The sequence below is a fragment of the Carettochelys insculpta genome, chromosome 5 (assembly GCF_033958435.1).
Source record: "Carettochelys insculpta isolate YL-2023 chromosome 5, ASM3395843v1, whole genome shotgun sequence".
NCBI classification, from domain to species: Eukaryota; Metazoa; Chordata; order Testudines; family Carettochelyidae; genus Carettochelys; species Carettochelys insculpta.
In genome coordinates, this window is record NC_134141.1 from 30,598,969 (window position 1) to 30,620,088 (window position 21,120).

Here is a 21,120-nt window from a genome sequence, read left to right on the forward strand (position 1 = left end):
AAATAATGCACTGCATTCCTGATAAGAACACAAACTGCCATGTGAGTTAAGCCAAATCATTTTTATTTATGGAGAGAATGGGAAAACACCCAAGAACACTGAGATATGCTTCAGTTTTTTTCATCCGGCAAACAGATTCAGCACCCTTCCAAACACCACTATCTATGGGATTTCAAAACATTTATGCAAACACTGCTTGAGCTAGCATCCTCAAAATAACAGTATGGCCATTACAGCAGAGTTTCCACCTGAATTACATGCCTGTCCTCCTGACCTCCTGGGTACATACATACACAGGTGGGCTTCCCAAGCCACTGCCTGTGTTGTAACATCTACATGGTTATTTTTAGCACTCTACCTTGAGCAGAGTTAGCTTGTCTGTCTATCTAGTCTAGGAAAAATGCTCCCATCTGCACTGGTCCACGAACCCTCACGGATCATAAATGACTGTTTAAGAAGCTGCCATCTGGTTGAAGAACAGAAAAAAAAAAAAAGGAAAACTTTATCAGTTGAACCTGCTTGGAAAAAACCCAAAAGGTGTGTGTGTACGTGGAATGTTTGACAGGAAGTGATGTCTTGGAGATCTAAACCAAAAGTAATAAGTTACTACCAGGAATTTGATTTTTCTGCACTCTGAAGAGATTCATAGATTAGTATTATTATTTTATTGACAATAATTAGGAAATTATTAACTTCTGCAGTTTTCTAAAACCTTGCAGAAGTTAATATTGGTGATTTCTTCCAAATAGCTGTGATTTATTTGTAAGATATCTACAGAAGGTGGAGGCCACACCTGCCTTGTGCAGACTATGTAAACATATATTATTTTTAACTGTGCTAGCTCAATCTGGCTATCAACTCACCAAAACTCTCACTTTTCACTAATATAAACACAGATAAACACTTTTTAGCTCAGTTTTAGCAGGTCCAGTTACCTTAGTGACCTACATCATTTATGGAAGATGGCATATTGTATGTTTTTACACATTCAAAACACTTATTAGTTAAACCTCTTGTTTGGGTCCTTAGCAACCAAAACACAGATGCATTATTATAATTACATTTTGAGTTGACAGGAAACACATTTTAAAAACTTCAGTTTGGAACTATAAACAATGCAACTTTGACTATAATGCATATGAAAACGATGAGTTTGAGAGACAGACCGACCAACAAGTGGATGTCTATCTACCCATCTGTCCACCTGCAAGCATCTCCAATGTTCAAATTATATTTCAAGAGAAGTAAGCGTCTAGTAAGGAAGCCTAAGAAACATCAAGCTTTCATACTGAAAATATATGATAATCATACAACCCAAGGTCCAGTGTGCTTCAGCACCATCCCTGGGAACTACCACTTGTGGACAACAATCTGTGCCATGTTGCAATAACTTCATGGTTCTTGCCAGGATGTACCTTCTTTAGGTCTCTGCGCTGACTGAACTGGGCAGGCAATGAGAGAGGAGGTTGCTGAAACTGTAATCCAGTTTTGTGATTGTACGGATTGGACCAAAATGGACCTAAAGGGCACCTTGAGAGGAGTTTAAATGACAGGAATGGAGAGCATGGGCTTGTTTGTTTTGTGGTTTTGTTATTGCAGGAGTCAGGGGGCTGTGTATCCTCTGCTCTCCCAGCACTGACTGAGGTCAGAGTATGTTACAGGCAAGCAGAGAGTAGACTGCTGAACTGTAACCCTGTTCTATGTTCTTTATAAAATAAAACCTGTTCTCATGGTTCTTCTGACTCTGAGCATGCCTGGTCTGAAGCAAACACACACACACACCCAACATAGAACACACAAAGCAGTCTCAGTCTCAGTCTCTCAAAGTTACGTAAAAAGTTGAAAGCTTCCCCTTTCTTGAGCAATATCATACTTGGCCAGTGAAGGGGACGGGGTCGGGGTGGGGCTACAATAACATCTCCCAAAAGAATCTGGAGAGAGAAAAAAAGTCATGTTCAATATAGTTAATTCAATGAGGTGAGTTTTCTATGGCTTTTTGAAGTGTCAGAAAGCTTTTCTTATGTTGTCCCATCCTTCCAGGGATGTAGTATGACATTTACTTTCCTGTAAAGAAAAGATATGCTGGAGCCCAAACAAACTTGAAATATACTTATCTCCTTAATATTCACTCATAAATTCCCATGTCAGATATTAGGAGGGTCACTGGAAGTGCAGTGAACTAAATGGGAGCTTTGGCCTTGTAAATCTAGCGTTGTGAGTTCAAACCTTGAGGAGGCCATTTAGGGGTCTGGGGCAACTACATTGAAAAAATAAATAAATAAAAATCTGTCAGGGATGGTGCTTGGTCCTGTCAGGAGGGCAGGTGACTGGACTTGATGACCTCCTGAGGTCCCTTCCAGTTTTATGAGATGTGTGTGTTTATAAGAATGGACTCAGATTTCAGAAGCCTATAGAAAACGCTCCTTTTAAATTAACCCAGATGAAAGTGAATTAGGATTTATTTCCCTTTTGGGTGTGTGTCTTTTAACTCCTCTGCCCCATACACACCCTCCCTTAGGAGCTGTTCTGAAATGGTTCCTTTGAGAGCTGCTTTTCTTGGGTCTGTCTGCTAGGAGCTGACACTGCTTTGTTCAGGAATATATGCAGCTTCCAGTTCAATGCATATATTATTTAAAAATGTGAACCACGGACTACACATACTAATGTTTAGAGAAAACATAAAGGATATAAATTTAGGATTTTGGAAATCAACTGCATGTTGATTATGCTAAAGAAAGTAGACAGACTTGGATTCCTGTTTCTTCACTTGTCTCGACATAAAAAATGTTTTCTCTTTCAAACATGTGCTGTCCCCTGCCCGCCAGCCTCTTATGCTCTGTGAAAATACATATTAAATTCCCAGCACTCCTAGCAATTTAGTAGTCTACAGTCTGATTCATTTTTGTGAGAGGTTAAAACAAGACTTTTCAGTTGGACTTCAATAGCAAAACAATATTAAATAGTATATATCAACTGTCAAGTGACTGTTGTGCCGGTAAATTTAAATATTTAGGCCTAGATTTTTTTGAAATCAATATGCTTTCAGGTTGTGTCTAGGCTTACCTTGAACGTGGACGGCTGTTACGCAGTTTTTGGTTATCAATTGTGTACTAAAAATTGCCTCTGCAGCTGTTGACTTCTGTGCCTGTCTTCACAGCAGAAGGTTGATGGGAGTGCTCCTTCCATCGACCTTCTTTACTATCATGTGGCTCAGTAGGAGTTCTGGGGTCGTCACTGACCCTGGAACATGCTGTTTTGTGCACACACGAAACAGCACCCCAGAAAATCAACCCAGAGCAATTGATCTTCTCCAGTAAGTGTAGGTGTAGTCTTAGTGCCCGACTCAAGACACTTCTAAGAGGGTAGATGCCTATTGCTTTCTGAAAGTTGGGCTTCTTTAAGCTGACTCAGGTTGGATTGTAAAAATCACATCACTTTTGAAAACTGTGGCCATGATCTATTTGTTAATGCTTGCATTTGAACATAATTTGATGTCAGGTCCCATACAGGAAGGGACTCTTGTTACAGTACCAAGCAAACTGATAGCCTTTAGTACATGAAATAAATAATGATGAGAACAATGAAGCGTACCCCTTACATTTCTCTTTCAAATGCACACATATAGAAACAATGTATTTACAAGGTCAATTCATCGAAAGCACACACCCTCCAAGGCTATGGTTACACTGCCCCTCCCTTTTGGAAGGGGCATGCAAATACGACTGATTGGAAATGCAAATGAGGTATAGATTTAAATATCTGATACCCTATTTGCATACTTGTGTGGGATCTTGAGTTCAGAAGAGCTGATTTTGAAAGCCAGAACAGCATACAGATGGGGTTCACTTGAAAGGAAACCCAGTTCTCAAAAGCACCCTTCTTCTTGAAAAAAATTAGGAAGAAGGGTATTTTCGAAAGCTGGGTTCCCTTTTGAATGAAACCCATCTACACGGCTGTTTTGGGTTCTGAAGTCAGCTCTTCCAGAATTTAGATCCTGTGCAAGTATACAAATCAGGTGCAAGACATTTAAACCTGCATCTCATTTGCTTTCTGATGGCTGCATTTGCATGCCCCTTCTGAAAAGGAGGGGCAGTATAGCCAGAGCCCAAAAGATTCAAAAATACTCCCCACCCATATCCTCTTGTTTTATAAATCCCTCCCATCCTGGTGCATATTATCATGCTAACAAAACTGCCTCTGAGGCAAGAGATGACATTAGCTAACACAGATTCAAAAAATTAATGCTTTTATTAGGAGTCTTACTGCTATTTTGTATGCAAGGCACATAAAGATCATGATAGACACATTCTTATAACTTGAATTCTCTCTCTCTTTCAGGCTCTTTCAGACAAAGCAGTCAAATCCTTATTTTTCATGGTATTATGAGTACTCACTGAAAAGAAAACTGTAGGAAAATTGAACGTAGATTTTTTGTCTAATAGGAATGAAAAGCCTGAGACTGTTTCATACCTGAGGAGTTTAAATATCAGCAAAGAATATTCATGGATATTCACACTTCAACAAGCCACAGACACCAGGGAGGATACAACCTTGCCTCTACAGAGCTGAAGGAGGCAAGTTTCTATGTGAACATGTACACATGAAAATTCCTGACATTTGGGGGAGAGAAACAATTTTCCAGTACAAAGTTCTACCACTCAGCCTGAAAAATGCCTTGAGAACATTCTTAATACGTAAGTCAGCCATTGCGGGTCACCTGAGACATGGGGGTAAATGAAGTTCCGGGATGAGAGAGTAAGCTCACCATATGCAAATCCAGACAGTCCTGTACCCCTTGATGCAAGAACAGCATACACATTCTAAATCTGGAAAACTAACATTTTATTAAAAAATGGCTTGGTTTCAACTTTCCCAAGACAATGTACATACAAGGCTATTTCACTCCTGCATAGAGTTTGAGGTAGGTCTTTAAAAAGGAGACTTTTTGCCAATTATGCTGAATAATAATAATAATAATAATAATAAATAATAATAATAATAATAATCAATTGTCTTGAAAATTTAAAATCGTTATTCAGAACAGAAAGAACAAACTAGTGTGAGACTCTACCTCAGCAGTGGCTCAAACTGGGGCTTCTGAGCCATGTGTAGCTCTTTCACCATTAAAATGCAGCTCCCTGAACCCTCACATCCCTCCCCACATTCTCCTTCTATGAGATTGGCAGCAAGGTGCTGGTGCAGGGGCTTCTGACCTGCAATGAGGTGGTGTGGGGGAGCTCACAACTTCTGCCCGTTGGAGTGGGTGGGAGGAGTCTGGTCTTCAGTGGGAGTGGTGCTGGAGCTCTGAGTCCCAGTAGGCACACCCCATGGGGTTAAAAGCCAGAACCCTGGCAGGTGTGCCCAAGCTCACAAACTTCTGAAGCATGTTATAAGCAACTTGAAGGGTCAGTAAGTTTGGCCAAACTGTGAATATATCTAAAGAGTTTCAGGTCAGACTTCAGCATTCATTCCTCTGTCAAAATTGTAAGCTGACAGATTCAACCACATGACTTCCATTAAAAATAAAGGTAAAGATTTTATAAAATTACTTGTCATTTTAGGTTCCTCATTTTTGGGGCCATAGTTTGGGACAAATTTAAAAGATCCAATATTCACAAAGAACAGAAATCGGGCTCCTTTTAGATGTCTGAAGATGGGCAATCAAAATCATAAGTCATTTCTGGAAGTGCTGCCAATGACTAAAGATGCTAAATTCAGGTACGTACCCAGAAATTTATAAGCTTGCTCGAAGCTTATCCAAATGTTCTAAATCTCTTGGATTTGCAAAATGGGGCTGAAAATATGGGAAGAGTAGAATCTCTTGCACCTTAGCTCAGCTTTTTTTCAGGTTCTGCTTATAAGAAGAGGTTAAGACACCATTTAAACACAGTTCAAATAAGCTTGCAGCAGAAACAGTTTGTCACACTCTAATCATTGGCATTTAACTCCCCATTTTATAAAAAGTATCCAAAGGAAAATCAGTGACACTACTTGTCATGGGGTCCAGCATTCAGTGGTGTCTCCTCCTGGTCATGCAGAGGATTAGCTTGAGTCTGATGCCCACATACATGGCCTGTATTTTGGCACTCTGTCTCTGCTTCCTCCTGCATTTCCTCTCAACTTCCACAACCAACTCAGCCCTCTAGCTGCATTGTCACCTGGTGTTCCTCCATTCTGCAGAGAGGCATCTCTGTTCAGCTGTTCAGTCTCAGCTGCCAGAAAAGTTCCCTTTCCCTTCACTCTGCCTGCCAGCAGCTGCTCTACCCAAGGTTCTCAGTTCTCTCATCCCTCCAGAGATGCAGTCCTTACTCCTTGGGTTCCCAGCACCTACTGATTCTGTCCTGCCCTGCTGCTCTCCTTATATACCTGCCATACCCGATTTGGTTGTTCTACCCAGCTTCGCTCCTAATGGCTGCTTCTCCACATAGCATCCCTAGGCCGCTATTAACCCTTTACATGGCAATGTAGGGCAGACACCCTGTCACACTAATTCTTAATACAGAAAGATAGCTAATTGATAATTCAAAAGGAAATATGTAGATCACTTCCAATTGGATCCTCAGAACTGAGTGGACCACAAATTGATACACATAAGAGCAAATTAAGTGGAGCAAACTAAGGACCTTGTATCATATTTTTAGTATCATTCTCCTTTCCATCTACCAAGGTATTTACAAAGTTACAAGATATTTCTCCTGTAGACATGTTAGAACACCTCTGTAAAACACTTCATGTGATCAGTGAGGACAGGGTCTCGGAGATCCAACGTGAATCCAATAAAAATTCTTTTCCCAATGGTCTTCCTTACAATGATAGCTTTAAAGGCTCAGATTGACAGCCATTTTGTCTGATGCTCTGTAAGGGCCAGATTGCGATGGACTTCCATACCATGAGTACTGTCTTATTCTATAAATACTATCATTGACTTCACCAAGACTATTTAAAGAAAGTGTAATACAATGACACCTATGGGGTAAAAATGTAATATTGCACCATTCTGATTGCCATTTGGCTATAGACAAAAATTATTGCAACTCATGGGAGTACTATTATAACCAGATCAATTTGCCTTGCCATTAAAATACCTCATAAAACTGACGCTGCTCCTGTATGACAGGGATTCTGTCAATACATAGGTCTGATTTGGGAAACCTGTGATTTAGAGCCCAGAATGAGGTGCATTGATCAGTCCAATATGGTCATAAAAGTAGGCTTGCTCTACTCCACCCTCAGAACAGATCCACTTTTGTTAGATCATATCATGTCTCCGTTCAAAGACAGAAATGACAGGCCAGAATGGCACAAAAAAAAGAAAAACTGCATAAGGAAAAATGTTACCTATTTTTGAACTTCAAAACTTTACAGGATAGTTATTTAGGGTTTCTTTGAATTTTGGGTATAAACTTGAGCCTCACCATCCCTACTTTAATGGATATAACCAATAAGCAAAGATATCACATAGGTATCTGTCCTATAGCTCAAACTGTTTCAGCGTCTGCTTGGGAAATCCATAAAAGAAAGTATTTTATTGCAGTTGCATCGATATTTAACATGCATATTTACAGAAAACCCACTAACACAAACAAAATAGAGAAGACAGCATAATGATCATGAATTACATAAAGAAGTAGGTACGGTCAAATGAGGGATGATAAAGGTCAGAAAGTATGGAACTTGTGCATTCTACAGAATCTCTCTCTGACTGCAGCATATTTCCCGGAATGACCGAACCAGAACAGAAGACATGCTACATTATCTACACATTTCTTTTCATGAATAGGAGCTGGCACAACTTTCTGCCAACAGAATGTGCTAGATGAGCAAAAATATAATAACTAAGTAGTTCAATCTGAATGTTCCTATCCAGAACTTGCTACACAAGTTCAGAGAACAGAGAACAGTGCAGTCACAGACCAGGAATGAATCACACTGTGTTCATTATAAACAACTAGAAAGTCTCCTCTAGTGCAGTGTGAAATGCTCATACTAAAAATGGACATATTTTATACGTCTATTATCTCTTTCCTGGACAGTGAGAGAATTGTGTGAGGCTAGCTCTTATGTGACTTATCCTTTTCAATTTTGGGGGGTGCGGTCCAGTCTAGGTGATGTCCAAGTCGTTGCAACAGATGTGGCAAAATCTATTAATCCATAAGAGAATCAGGTCAATCCAAAACAAGAAAAGCCACCTTTGATTAACTGCATTCCAGACAACAGGGCACTATATTTGTACGGTCATCAGTCCCAAATATATAAGACAGAAGAACTGGGACTCAGGCACCTGTATTACACTAACTTTCAGTCAGAGCTAAGCTGCTCACTGCCTTTTGTTCCTTTGAAAACCTTGCCCTTACTGAATTGCCATACAGCTGAGTTTTACAACCGTCACACAACAGAATCTAACACTTTCAGTGTTTTAAGAATAACAGACTGTTGACAGAGCATTTTGTCATAGTGCGCAAAAATACAGTACAAAACCTGTATGTTTCTAATTAACTTTTTTGTGAATCCAGTGTATGTACATCACACCCTGTTGGATTTAGCCTTTTAACTCTGCTCCTTAAAAACTCAGGAACACTCCAAGCTGGTGCAATACCTATGCTCTTAATGTTTTGTCTTTTTCCCACTATTTAGATTAGTTTCCCACTATTTACAGGCCTGACTAGCAACAGAGTAATATGCTCCTTGTTCCCTCTGAGCCTGATTTTCCTCATTTCCACTCCCCACTACCCCTACTTCCTCACAGTCTTTTAGCTCCTGCTAATGAGGCTGGCGGCTGTGGAAAGGTCCTAGGAAAGCACTGGCTATTTACTTAGTTTTAATCTATTCTCCCTGATTGGGGCTGGGGTGGCAGGAGCTGATTAAGGGCTCTCCTAGTTGCCCCTACTGGTCTAGCAACAGTTTTGACAGCAAGTTATTTTGGCTAGTTGTAATTCTCATCCATTCTTATCCTCTTTACACCTGAACACCCTAAGGCTATGTGTACACTTGCCCCCCTTCAAAGGTAATCAGGGTGATGGGAGAAAAATGCCCATGGCTACACGGCATGCCGGCACATCGAAGTCTGACACTTCAAAGTTGCTGCAGGGGAGCATTCGTCTAACGCAGTGCTAAATATGCATCACAGCACTTCATTAGTAATCTCCCATCACCATGATTACCATGCCCCCTTCTTCGAAGGGGGCAAGTGTAGATGTAGCCTAAGAGAATTAAAATCAAAGCAATACTGATAGTTTTTTATTGATCTGTAAGTTATTAGTTTGCCACCCTCAACCAACAAGCAATAGAAAAATCTAGTGCTCATCTCTTCACATGGGAGAAAATAGTATTATTCAGCATGAAAGAATTGTTATTTGCAACAGCTTTCCTTTCTTGACAGGATGGCTGTGGGAACAGAAAGCTGGGAATTTATAGCTAGCTTACCAGATAAAGACATGATTATTCTTCTAGTTTCCCCTGTAAGTAACCAATATTTTTGTGACTGGTCTTTGGTTTACATTATGTATTCAACATTTTTAAAAAATAAGTACATCCAGTCTATACCACATAGTGCAAAAGCAATGTGCATATGCTAACCATTGACCATTTGTTTGTACTAAGTTAGATATAGATGCAGTGCATAGTGTACAGGTTATATATTTTATCTGCAAAGAATGATTTAAAGTGATGATGCATCTCTTTTCAGAGCCATATTACTGAAGACATAGATTACTGTCACTTATGATGCATATTCCTCCAGTACTACCTATCAAAACCTACCAAAGCCGAAAGATAATGAATCTGCTTCCCCTCGCAGCAAAGGGCCAGTTTTAAACTATATCACAATTCTAACAAAATGTATCCTAAGCACATATCTGCCTGAAAGTTCTTTCTGTCTGCTAGGCATCCAAGCAAACAACGCCCCCCAAGCAAATTGTGAACTGACTAGTGTAGATGTACTGCTCTGATTTCTACCAGATACAGTCAGAACCGCTCAGTGTATCGCAGGCCCTTCTCAGCCATCAGAAAATGGAAATTCACCTTATGAGGTGCTTTTGAAGCAAAAGTATCTGGGGATTTCACCCAGAGCTGCCTGCATATTCTGAATGTTCATGTTGCAAAATGAGGTGCACCAGATGTTTTTTCAATGATTTTCATACTAAACAGACTTTAGGAGCAATAATGATGCATACTGAATTGATTACACAGCCAAACAGTGTCGTTTTCTGCATTTTTAGAACCCCTATAAAATTTGCCTGATATCATTCAATACTCCCCTCTCCCTACCAAAAAATAAAAGCAAAATTCTAATTTCAAGCCTCAAGTGGACAGATGTTCTGGTCTCTTTTACTTCTCTGTTGTATGGGCAGATGTAGCACCTCCATTTTGGTTTACATGTATGACAGATCATAAATCTCTCAAAACATTGGGACTTCAAAGTGAGTGTTCTCATGGGTTACATGTAGTCCTGAATCAAAAAAAAAAAAAAAGAAAAAAAAACCACACATACAACACTCCCGAAAGAAAAGCAGCCTTGTTGGTACAGGGAACATTTATTTCATATTATCAGTTAATTTGGCTTCTCTAAAGAGAGTGAAACTTCTCCTGTCTTTTCCACAGGTAGCCGCACAGACGCAAGTTGCTAACAGTTGCATTCAGTGAACAATGAAGAGGATGACACGTAGCAAGGCAGAGCAGCATTGCACCAAGTGCCAATGAGGATTCTGGGCCGCATGAATCTGGTGTGCAACTACTGCACTGCCAAAACTTGTAATTATCCATTAAAGATTGTAAACACATGCAAAAAGGCAGTTAGTTGTCTTTAGCAATGGTAAATACTCCAAAGGCAAGCCAAGCCTAAGGCCCTTAATTATTCCCAGTTTTTCTTATTGCCCTAATAATAGAACTGGTGGAGAGGGTCTCATCATTTCATTATTAAATTAATGGAAAAATGCTCCTGCTTTCCTACTGGTCTCTGACATGCAGAAAAAGAGTATTTCGGCATACAGCTCATTGTGTCCATGGCAACATGTACTTCGACCTCCACATAACAAATTAATTATTCTTCTTTGCATTTGTATATATTCATGCCTTGCAATGCGTTCCATTTCCTGGTAGTTAATGACTGGCAAGAACAATTTAAGTACATGCAGCACAGTGACAGGCACTTGATTCTTCCAACTGGTCATTAGCTGTGAGGAAATGTATGAAGAATTGGTGGAAGTAATAAGTCGTTTATCATCAGTCCAGAAATTTAAATTTAGGTTCATATTGCTGGAGCAGTTTACTGCAACCTTTATATTGTATTTGGCTTTAATTCAGCAGTGGGAGGTGTGACAGAAGATTCTGGTTATGAATAACATGTTAGAGATTTCATGGCAAGGAAAATATTAGCAATGGGGAAGCATGAATGAACACTATGTCTGTTCCAGAATATTCCATAGTAACAGAGAGGAGTAACAGCCGAGCTGGCTTTTATATTCAAATTTGGCACTTTAACACATGGTTTAAATCGTGATGGGAACTTTCTGAGTCACTATAGGGGCTCATCTGCATACTTGGCTCAATCTAATTCTTGACCTTGCCCCCCACCCCTCCACTGTCTGGTTTGCTCACCTTGATTATCTTTTTCTGATTTGTCCTCCTTGCTTACTGTTTTTGGTTCTCTGTGCCTTAAATATTGAGTCTGTTCTGGTCTGGCTATGGTCTGAAGAAGTGGGTCTGTCCCACGAAAGCTCACCTAATAAACTATTTTGCTAGTCTTTAAAGTGCTACTTGACTGCTTTTTGTTTTGACAGAGTATTCCAGAGTGAGTTTGTACCAAGCAATCAGAATAAGGCATGAGAGGTTTCAGCTCCCTTACAATAGAATTACCTGTTACAATGTCTTACATCAAACAATATCTTTGGGTGGAAAATATGGTAACCCAGCGGCTAATAGGAATATTGCCTCAATGTCACAATTCCTTTTGTTCCACACAGTTTCCCTGTCCCCATGTGCCTGTTCAAATAACTTCGTATGTTGATTGCAGCATGCAAATTATTTGGGACCACATGCTACAGCACTGAGGTTCCCAGAGAAAACAATAAACCAAAAGGATCCAGCACTAAAAATGTACATTTCAGGAGAGGTTGAAATCAAGCCAGAAATTCTCGTACCATAGTATAAATGCTGTAAATTATCTCATGTATTCCTATACTGTAACAGTTAACTGCTTTTCCTAATCTCTAGTTTTCACCCCTTAATGTTTTCCTTTTATTTCATTCAGACTAAACTCATGCATGTAATAAATACGTTATCAACACTTTTCCATGCTCTGCACTGTGTATAATCCCTTTTCATATAAATCACATGTGATAGCAGAGCAATGGCAGTGATTTCCTCTTTGAGGTCTGGATTAGGTCAGCTGAGATTCCAGAGATTACATTTAAAACAAAAACAATGAAGTGTGAAGGGTTATAAACGAAAGAGCTTTTCCTATTCTGCAGCTTTCCTGTAGACAAACAAATGAATAACTAATTCGCTGTAACATCTTTATTTGACATTCTTCCCTGTTAAATATGTACGTTCTCAAAGCTGAGGTTAGTCAGACATCTAACACATGCTAATGAACCAAATAAGTCTGCAGATGCCATTAAGAAAAAAAAAAAGCCTGAGGACTTTTTAACCTGTGCCGCAGGACTGAGCAATGAAAAGAAGCAAGGTAAACCAAATGAAGACATGAAGATAGCAAAGGAGATGAAGTCCCAGAGAGGAATGATCTTTCTTTGCATGAGAGAGAGTGATCAGGGCTGTCAAGACACAAAAACAGATGGAAAACAAACGACGAACAAGAAAAAACAAAAGTAAAGGATATTTTAATCTTCATTAACATTTAATCATGTTTAGATCTAATTTTTGAAATTTCATTTTGTTTTATGCTATATGAAGAAATGATGGTGTTGAAAAAAGCATGTAATCCTCTAATTATAATCTTTCCTAGTCTGGGGATTTTTACTTCCACCCCACTACTAATATTAATGACATTTGAAGATGCTATCTAAGGAGGGAAAGAGGTAACTTAGATGTCATATCTTCACATTCGCATTGCCCATTCTGCTAAATTATGTACTGAGATCTGGTTACATGCACTACTATTGACTGGGCTGACTGCACAAAACTCATTTCACTTATGAACTAACGAGCTAAGTCACAAATAAAATAAATATACAGATATAAACATTGAAAAACACAGACAATCCACTGACTACATTCAAGGAATGTGTTGTCACTGAATGTAAATCATCAGTGATCAGCCCTTTTTGGGTACCCTCAGCAGAGAGTGGAATTAGCTTGAAACTACAATAAGCTATTAGTGAAAAGAATGAGCATATTTTATCTGATTATTTCAAAACAAGTTTCTCAACTGGGTGCAAGGACCTGCAGTATTAAGGTAAATGGTGAGTATTTAAGTAAAAACACCTTCTGCAAAGACCTGCTCATTATCATCAGAATGGCACTGATGCCATTTAGAAGCAACTTGATCATTAGCAGCAATTAGTGAGGAAATTGGCAGAATGTCATATGCCTAAGTCAAGAACAAGGTTCAGGGCTAATGCAGGCCTGGGGCATCAAAATAAAGTGAGGTGTGATAAAAATAGCTTTTGCAATGGACTCATTACCAACAGGTATGCGTGGACAGTGATGTTAATAGAAGTTGAATTTACATGCAGGTACTGATTCTATAATTTAACTGCTATATCTTGCCTGAACTGGCCACTATTCCTGTATTTCTAATATATGCTGAAATGGTAAAAGGCCAAATCTGTACACCAATAAGTCTCTAAACCAAATTACTACAATAACTAATTTAAATTACATAAGCAGAACAGCATCGCCCTGTACACTTCTAGCCTGGGAGGAGAAGTTACTGTCATTACAGAAAGGAATGATGTATTTCAGTGGTTTTTGTTCTGCTACCATCTCAACACACTAAAAATGTTCTAATTTAAAAAATGCAGCTTATACATAAATTGCTTATATCTAAACTACAGTATGGTCAGATGCAATCCACTTTGAACTGATTAAAAGATTTCTGAATGACAGTCCTTCCTCCCCTCCCTGCCTCTCTCCCAACGGGTGGGGGGTGGGAGGGAACTTTTCTTGAATCTTGATACTTTACAACCCCAGTTACTTACGTCAACCCAGATGAAACACTTCCACTATTTTTACAATGGTTTAACATACTTATTTTTAATGTAACAGTACACTCATGCTATTTTGTTTTTAATATCCATCCACTCCATTGTTTTCCATTCTGATCATACACATACCCTCCAGTCCTTCCCCAGTTTCCCTAATTTTTCTTTGACCTTTACAGATTATTCCTGGCAAAGGCGTCAGAGCTGAAACACCACAGGTAATTTTGTCTTCCATTTCTGCAATATATTAGTAAGATAACCTTTTTTCTTTTTATCAGTCCTATGTGTAAATATAACAGCCTCATTATACTTTTACTCACAGCTGAGTACTCCTTGATCTTAACTACAGTATAGTTAATGGAATAAAAGTCCAAAAGTTGAGTGACAGAGACATGATTTCCTTACAAAAAGATGATAAAGCCATATTCTTGTTCCAATGCAAGAAGTGACACTTCCAAACTCATATTCTAGTTTCTAATGGTGGATAAACAGCCAAAGTTTGGATTCTTACGTGAATCTTATCCAAACCTGCAGCAAACTGGGCTAGAAGGCTGGCACAAATATGTTGTTTCACAATGTTAAAAAGAAACAAGAAAGTACAGAAGTGCAAATCTATACTACTTTAACAAATGGTTTGAAGTCAAGATATGGTTCATTTCACATTTAGTTAGGCCCAACTTCCTGACTGGGCCAAAAGGCCTATTTGGTTTATAGTAGAAAAGTTGACATGTAGTTATCACATGCTAAGTTGACATTCTTCTGGCTTTAATTAATTGATTAAGTCATTAATACAGCTTTCAGCTTGTTTTAATCAGGAAAAAAAAACTGCCCAATAACATGTTAGCTAATTTGCTCATTTTCTGTGGGAATACAAATATTCAGCAGCTCAATATTGCAGAAAAGTTGATGTTCTCCTAGGTGTATGAACAACGCCTGACTTCTTTTGTCCACATTAACAATAGTAATAACAGAACTGTAATTAAAATGATAATTTTAAGTGGAAAGGGTTCTATTGGAAACTAGTAAGTTGCATCAAAACAATACTGTTGTTTAGTTCAGATTTAACAGCTGAAGTGGTTGAAGAATCCATTAAAAATCATGGGATTTTAAGTTTCCTAGTCACTAGCAAATAGACTAAGAAAATGTGGCAGGGCTGTATAACGATACATTTGGAAATGAAGTTTATGACATAGACAATTTAGTCATACAGATCCTACTACTAACTATTATTCTCAAGTATACGGGGTAGCCAAGTTAGTCTGTATTTTCAAAAAACAACAAGAAGTCCTGTGGCACCTTATATACTAACAGATCTTATAGAGCATAAGCTTTTGTAGACAAAGATCCGCTTCATCAGATTCTCACTATTTCAGCTACAGTGAGGACTGGGCAAAAAATCAGAGGCAGATTTGAATGCAAAATTTATGTAAATGATAAAGCAGATACCATTTTTATTTTATTTAAATTGATTAGGCTACAAAAGCAATCAAGTTCTTTCTTACCCTGGACCTTTCTTCCAGTTTTGTCATCATGACCACAGTTGCACCCCGTTGCTCCCACATCATTCTCCAGAAATCTCCAAAGGTTTCTGGGAGAGCCCCTTGGGTTGCTATGTAAGCATTCTGTTTTCTGTATCCATCTATGTAGTTGGCATTAATATAGTCACTTCCAGGTATGCCTGCAAAGCAGGAAGAATGAATACATTAGAGAAGTCAGAACATATCAGATATTATTCCACAGACATTCTGTTGGTCTGTGAGCACAGGTCTTGACATATGTTTTAGAAAGCACATTCGATACCTGATAAACAAATAATACAATCACAAATGGCATGAAAGAAGTGTTTAGCTATGGAAAGATTCTTGCATTGGCATCAAAGTGAAGTAAAAGATCCTCCTTTTTGCTCAGACTGCAGATGCCATCTAGAATATATGCCTGCATTTATTCCAAAGAGTTTTGGTGTTTTCTGCTAAAGTGGTGATCAATTAGGCAATCAATTGTGTCCAAAGAAGCAAATGGGACCTCAACCTCCAGCTGCCTCTTGTCTCCTCATTTCCTCTCCTCTCCAATGAAACCTATCACTTTATATTATTTGCCTACAAAATTTAATTTGCAAAAGATGGAACAAGCAAAAAAAACCCCTACTGTAAACAATAGACTACATTTAGGAGGAAATCATCATCAGCTGCACAAAGCTCAAATGGACAAATTGTCTGTGCATGACCTTCGAAGTTTGTAGGGGCAGAATAATCACATTAACTATAATCATAAATGTGGTCTATTGTGCTTCATGGCCTCTGTAGGAATTTTGGCCAGTGACCACGTGCAGTTTGTTGATTCAGTGGTCATGCTGGACTGACCAGAAACTCCTTTTCACATTGTCAGGAAAAGACTCATTGTAGCATGTGGCTCTGTTTTTTCCAAAGGGTACTGAGATGGTTCTGTGATATTTCAGCTCTTGTTTACCATTCCTGGAATGGTGACAAGATTTTGTCACCTAAAGGAAAATTATAGGTGCCCCTGGCTTCATTCTTTACATTTAAAAAAAAATATGTGAAAGGTCCTCTTGGTTTCAGACTATGATGATGGCTCTTTGCACCTCTTCCCTTAGTTGGATTATAAGAGATAAGTATTGGCCTTTTTTATGGGAAAAATATAGAAATCAAATGCAAATCTTGGAACCTCCTATAGCATATGTGTATGAAATATGGATCTTCACAGGACTAAATAAAAATTAAATTAAATTATCAAATATATAATAAGGTGGAGGCCTCTAAGATACTGTTGGAAATACAGTCCTGTTCTACTGAGTCATCCTAGGTGAAGGTACTAAAACACTTCACGAAGATTTGGAGATATTACTGTGAAGTCATGCAGGCATGAGGGTCTAATAGGCTGTGACCAGATATATAGGGGTTAGCATAACTCTTTGAGCAGGGCAAAAAACGGAGCTAGTCCCAGGAGGAAGTCCCAGGAACACTGCACATATAGGCCTCTATTTTGCCTTAATTATGAGCTTAACTTTAAGAAGTTAAAGGTCATAAAATAGCACTATACCAAGAACAATATATAACAAAAAGGTGCAATATGGAATCAGAAAGACTGAATGCATCCAAATGAAAAGGTCTACCTTATATAAATCCAGGAGAGATTCAAGATCAAGCCTGATAAACAAGAGATACGTGGGATGGGAAATCAATACCCCCTGATTATTGGACAAAATAAGGAAGGGATGGGCTATTCCATCTGTCACTCCTTTTTGGGGGGCTCTTAAAAGAAAATACTTTGCGGGAGAAATTCATGCTAACCACCACATCAGACAGGGAGACAGGTAGATCAGAAGGGACGAGGTTCATTGTTGTGGTTGCCATATCCTCTATCTCCTAGGACTAATCTGACATTACTGGGCTTTGTTATCCTGATCCTGAAAGAAGTCCTGACCAGATGGTATCAGGTAGAGGAACCCAGATGACATCTGCCACCACAATCAAATTTGGTTAAATCCTGAATGCACTTTAGAATGCAAGACTTTGATTTCCGCTGTCACATCTACTTGTGTATCCTTGTCAGTCTCTAAATTACTTTTTCTCTGTTCTGTCTCTTTTAGGAGGAATACTGCCCATAGTCTATCTTCCTGTCCCCACCAACTCTTCACTATAATCACACATTTTGGTTAGCGGTTTTACTTTCACAATGGTGCTTCTCTTCACTTTCCCATATCCTCAGTAATTTTTTTTGTGTGGACTGTTCTTGGTTGTTTCCAGGATAACGAGTCCTTGTCTTGATGCTTATACCTACTTCTACACTGTCTATACTGTATGCATGCCTGAAGAGCATCAGTTCCATTTATGAAGGATGGGGCTTGAGGTTCAAAAGGCTCTTTCTCACTGGATTAGAAAAGTTTTCACGTTTCCTTGAATGTGGAAATCTGAGTTAATGATTTAGAAAATACATCTGGCTGGGCATAATGCCACATTTTTTTCCTTTATCAAGATAATAAAACACATCTGTACAAAGCAGATGAGAAGAAGCATGAAGCCAGCATGAGAAATCTATACCTACTGGGTATTATTAATGAAGAAACTGAATCAAGGTGGTAAGAAACATTTTCTGAATAAATTAGAATCATATTATTCTGTCTGATATCACACATTAAAGCAAGTTGTTATAAATTAAATCTTGGAAATTAAAAGAAAAACAACCTCACTGTTTTTGTAAAGTGATCTTCTGGGATGGTTGGCATCTGGAGCCCCTGAAGATTATCAGTAAGAGGGAATACTGCTAACTCCACATCAAACATTACACTAATACTCCTTGAGTAGGGTAGGGATATGGTCAAAAGTGGCCTAGATAAATTGGAGGGTTGTAAACTGATGAGTTTCCACAAGGACAAGCGCAGATTCCTATACCTGGGATGGAAGAATCTCAAGCATTGTTACAGGCTGGGGACTGACTGGCTAAGTAGCAGGGCAACAGAAAATGATCTTGCGGATTACAGGGGATGACAGGCTGAGAATGAGTTAACAGTGTACCCTTGTAGTCAAGAAGGCTAACAGCATATTGGGGTGCACTAGGAAGAATATTTTCCACAAATCTAGAGAAGTTATTATTCTCCTCTGTTCGGCACTGGTGAGGCCACATCTGGGATGTGGACAAATTATCCCCTCCATTTGGAGGGGCTATGGTAATGTGGCACTTTGTCAGATGCTAATGAGGCGCTACCAGGAGTATGCAGTGCCTCATTAGCATAATGGCAGCCATGCGTGCTTTGAAAGTGCCACTTTCAAAACATATGAGACCTGTGTAGCCAGGGGCCTTTTGAAATGACCCCCGAATTTGAAAGGCCCTTCCTCCCAGAACCAAAGGGGAAGAAGCTTTTGAAATCAGGGGATCGTTTCAACAGGCTCCTGGCTATACAGGTGGCATGTCTTTTGAAAGTGGCATATCTGAAGTGCGCGTGGCTGCCATTATGTTAATGAGGTGCTGCATATTCATGGCAGAGCCTCATTAACATCTGCTGAAGTGCCACATTACCATAGCCCCTCCGAAAGGAAGGGCTAGTGTAGTCACAGCCCTGGAGTATTGTGTCCAGTTCTTGGCCCCCCCAGTATAGAAAGGGTGTGGATGCATTGGAACGGGTACAGCAGAGGGCAACAGAAAGGATTAGTTTATTTAGTTTGCAGAAGAGAAGAGCGAGAGGCAATTTGACAGCAACCTTCTACTTCCTGAAGTGGGGCTCTTCAGAGGATGGACAGAGGCTGTTCTCCATAGTAACAGATGGCAGAACAAGGAGCAATGGTCTCACGTTATGGGGGCTGGGGTCGTAGGCTGGATATTAGGAAAAACTATTTTGCCAGAAGAGTGGAGAAGCACTGGAATGTGTTACCTAGAGAGGTAGTGGAATCTTCATCCTTAGAGGTGTTTAAGTTCTGGCTTGACAAAGTCCTGGCTGGTATGATTTAGTTAGGGCTGATCCTTCTTTTGGCAGGGGGCTGGAACCAATGTGCTCCTGAGGTCCCTTCCAGCCCTGTGATTCTATGAATCCAACACTAACTGTACTGATAAAGAAGCAAAACTAAAAAAAAATTCCATACTGGTAAATATTTTGATTTTTAAAATGTTATGAATAAAGGATGTTCCCAGACTAGATTCCTGCTTAACCCTGGAAAGAAATCAAGGCACAAGCAGAGTAAACCTGCAAGAGTATTTGCAGAGGAGCTGTTGCAGGGACAAGAGAAGATGGATCATGACACAGAGGGAGCACTCTCATATGCATCTCCTTTAAAAGAAAGAAGTGGCTTTGTGTTCACTTCTTCAATGGAGACTGGACTCTATGGAATTTGTAAGGGGGGATCCCTTGGACTTCAAAGTGGGTATTCTTCTCTGCAACATTTCCTTCTCCCAAAGCAGATGACAGGTCATCCGTTATCTTCTTTAGAATTCTTGAGATAAATTTTGCATCAAGTAGTACTAAATTGATGCACCTGCACTCCTGCCTGTGAAAAAGGCTGTGTGGAGTGATGTGTTTCACGGCAGGGGAGTGCAGAGGCCAATATTATGCAGGACTGGTTTTCCCTGCTCAGATTATGAGGATTCATCGGGTTCATGCTATTCAAACCTCTTATGACCCCACCCACTGCAATGCCCACCACTCCTACTCTCCCTTGTTACCTGCGCACATCATCACCACTGCCATGACTCACTCTCTCCCGCCGTTTCTAGACAGGCCACTTCCTTTGGAAGTGGCATGCTAATACAGGGAGCGAAAGACGCTAATGAGGCGTGAATGCAAATTCCCCTTGCCTCATTAGCATAATGTCACATGATTTGGAGTCCAGAAGACCGTTCTTCTGGACTTCAAAACACCATGTAGAAGCGCGGTGCCAGGGAGGCGGAGGGGTTTCCAGAATAAATTTTTGGGAATGAGGGGCTTCCGGAAGAAAGACTTCCTTCCAGAAGCCCCCCTGGCAGCTGCGCTTCTACACGGCATTTTGGAGTCCAGAAGAATGGTCTTCCGGACTCCAAATCACGTGACATTATGCTAATGAGGTGCAGGGAATTTGCATTCATGCCTCATTAGCATCTTTCGCTGCCTGTATTAGCATGCCACTTCTGAAGGAAGTGGCCTGTGTAGAAATGGCCTCCTAGACTTAATAAAATAAAGGGAAGAAGGATTCTTTTGAAGATGGGGTTTACATTCGAATGAGCAGTGTCTATACTGGTTTTCTTCTTTCAAAAGAAGCTTTTTAAAAATAATATGCAAATGAGGTGCCAAATATGCACATGTGCACATCATTTGCATTTTCAATCTCCCTCATTTGCATGCCTCTTTCAAAAGAGAAATGTAAGTGTAGACGCACCCGCTTTGTCTCCAGTAGTCTTTTTTTCACACACACCTCAATTACATTTGCTCTCCCAATCAACACGCTCCCTAGACACCACACTCCTGCTCTACCACCTC

The 21,120-nt window shown here is 39.6% G+C and overlaps 1 protein-coding gene across 5 annotated transcripts in view; it reads right to left on the reverse strand.

Annotated features, from left to right (window-relative positions):
• The window catches only part of PTPRD (protein tyrosine phosphatase receptor type D), a 495,679-nt gene that overhangs the window by 47,697 nt on the left and 426,862 nt on the right, over nucleotides 1-21,120 (reverse strand). For all 5 annotated transcript variants that reach the window (XM_074994889.1, XM_074994887.1, XM_074994886.1 and 2 more), the window contains one exon: nucleotides 15,662-15,837. In XM_074994889.1, coding sequence (XP_074850990.1) covers nucleotides 15,662-15,837 — 176 coding nt within the window. The remainder of the gene's footprint in view (nucleotides 1-15,661; nucleotides 15,838-21,120) is intronic.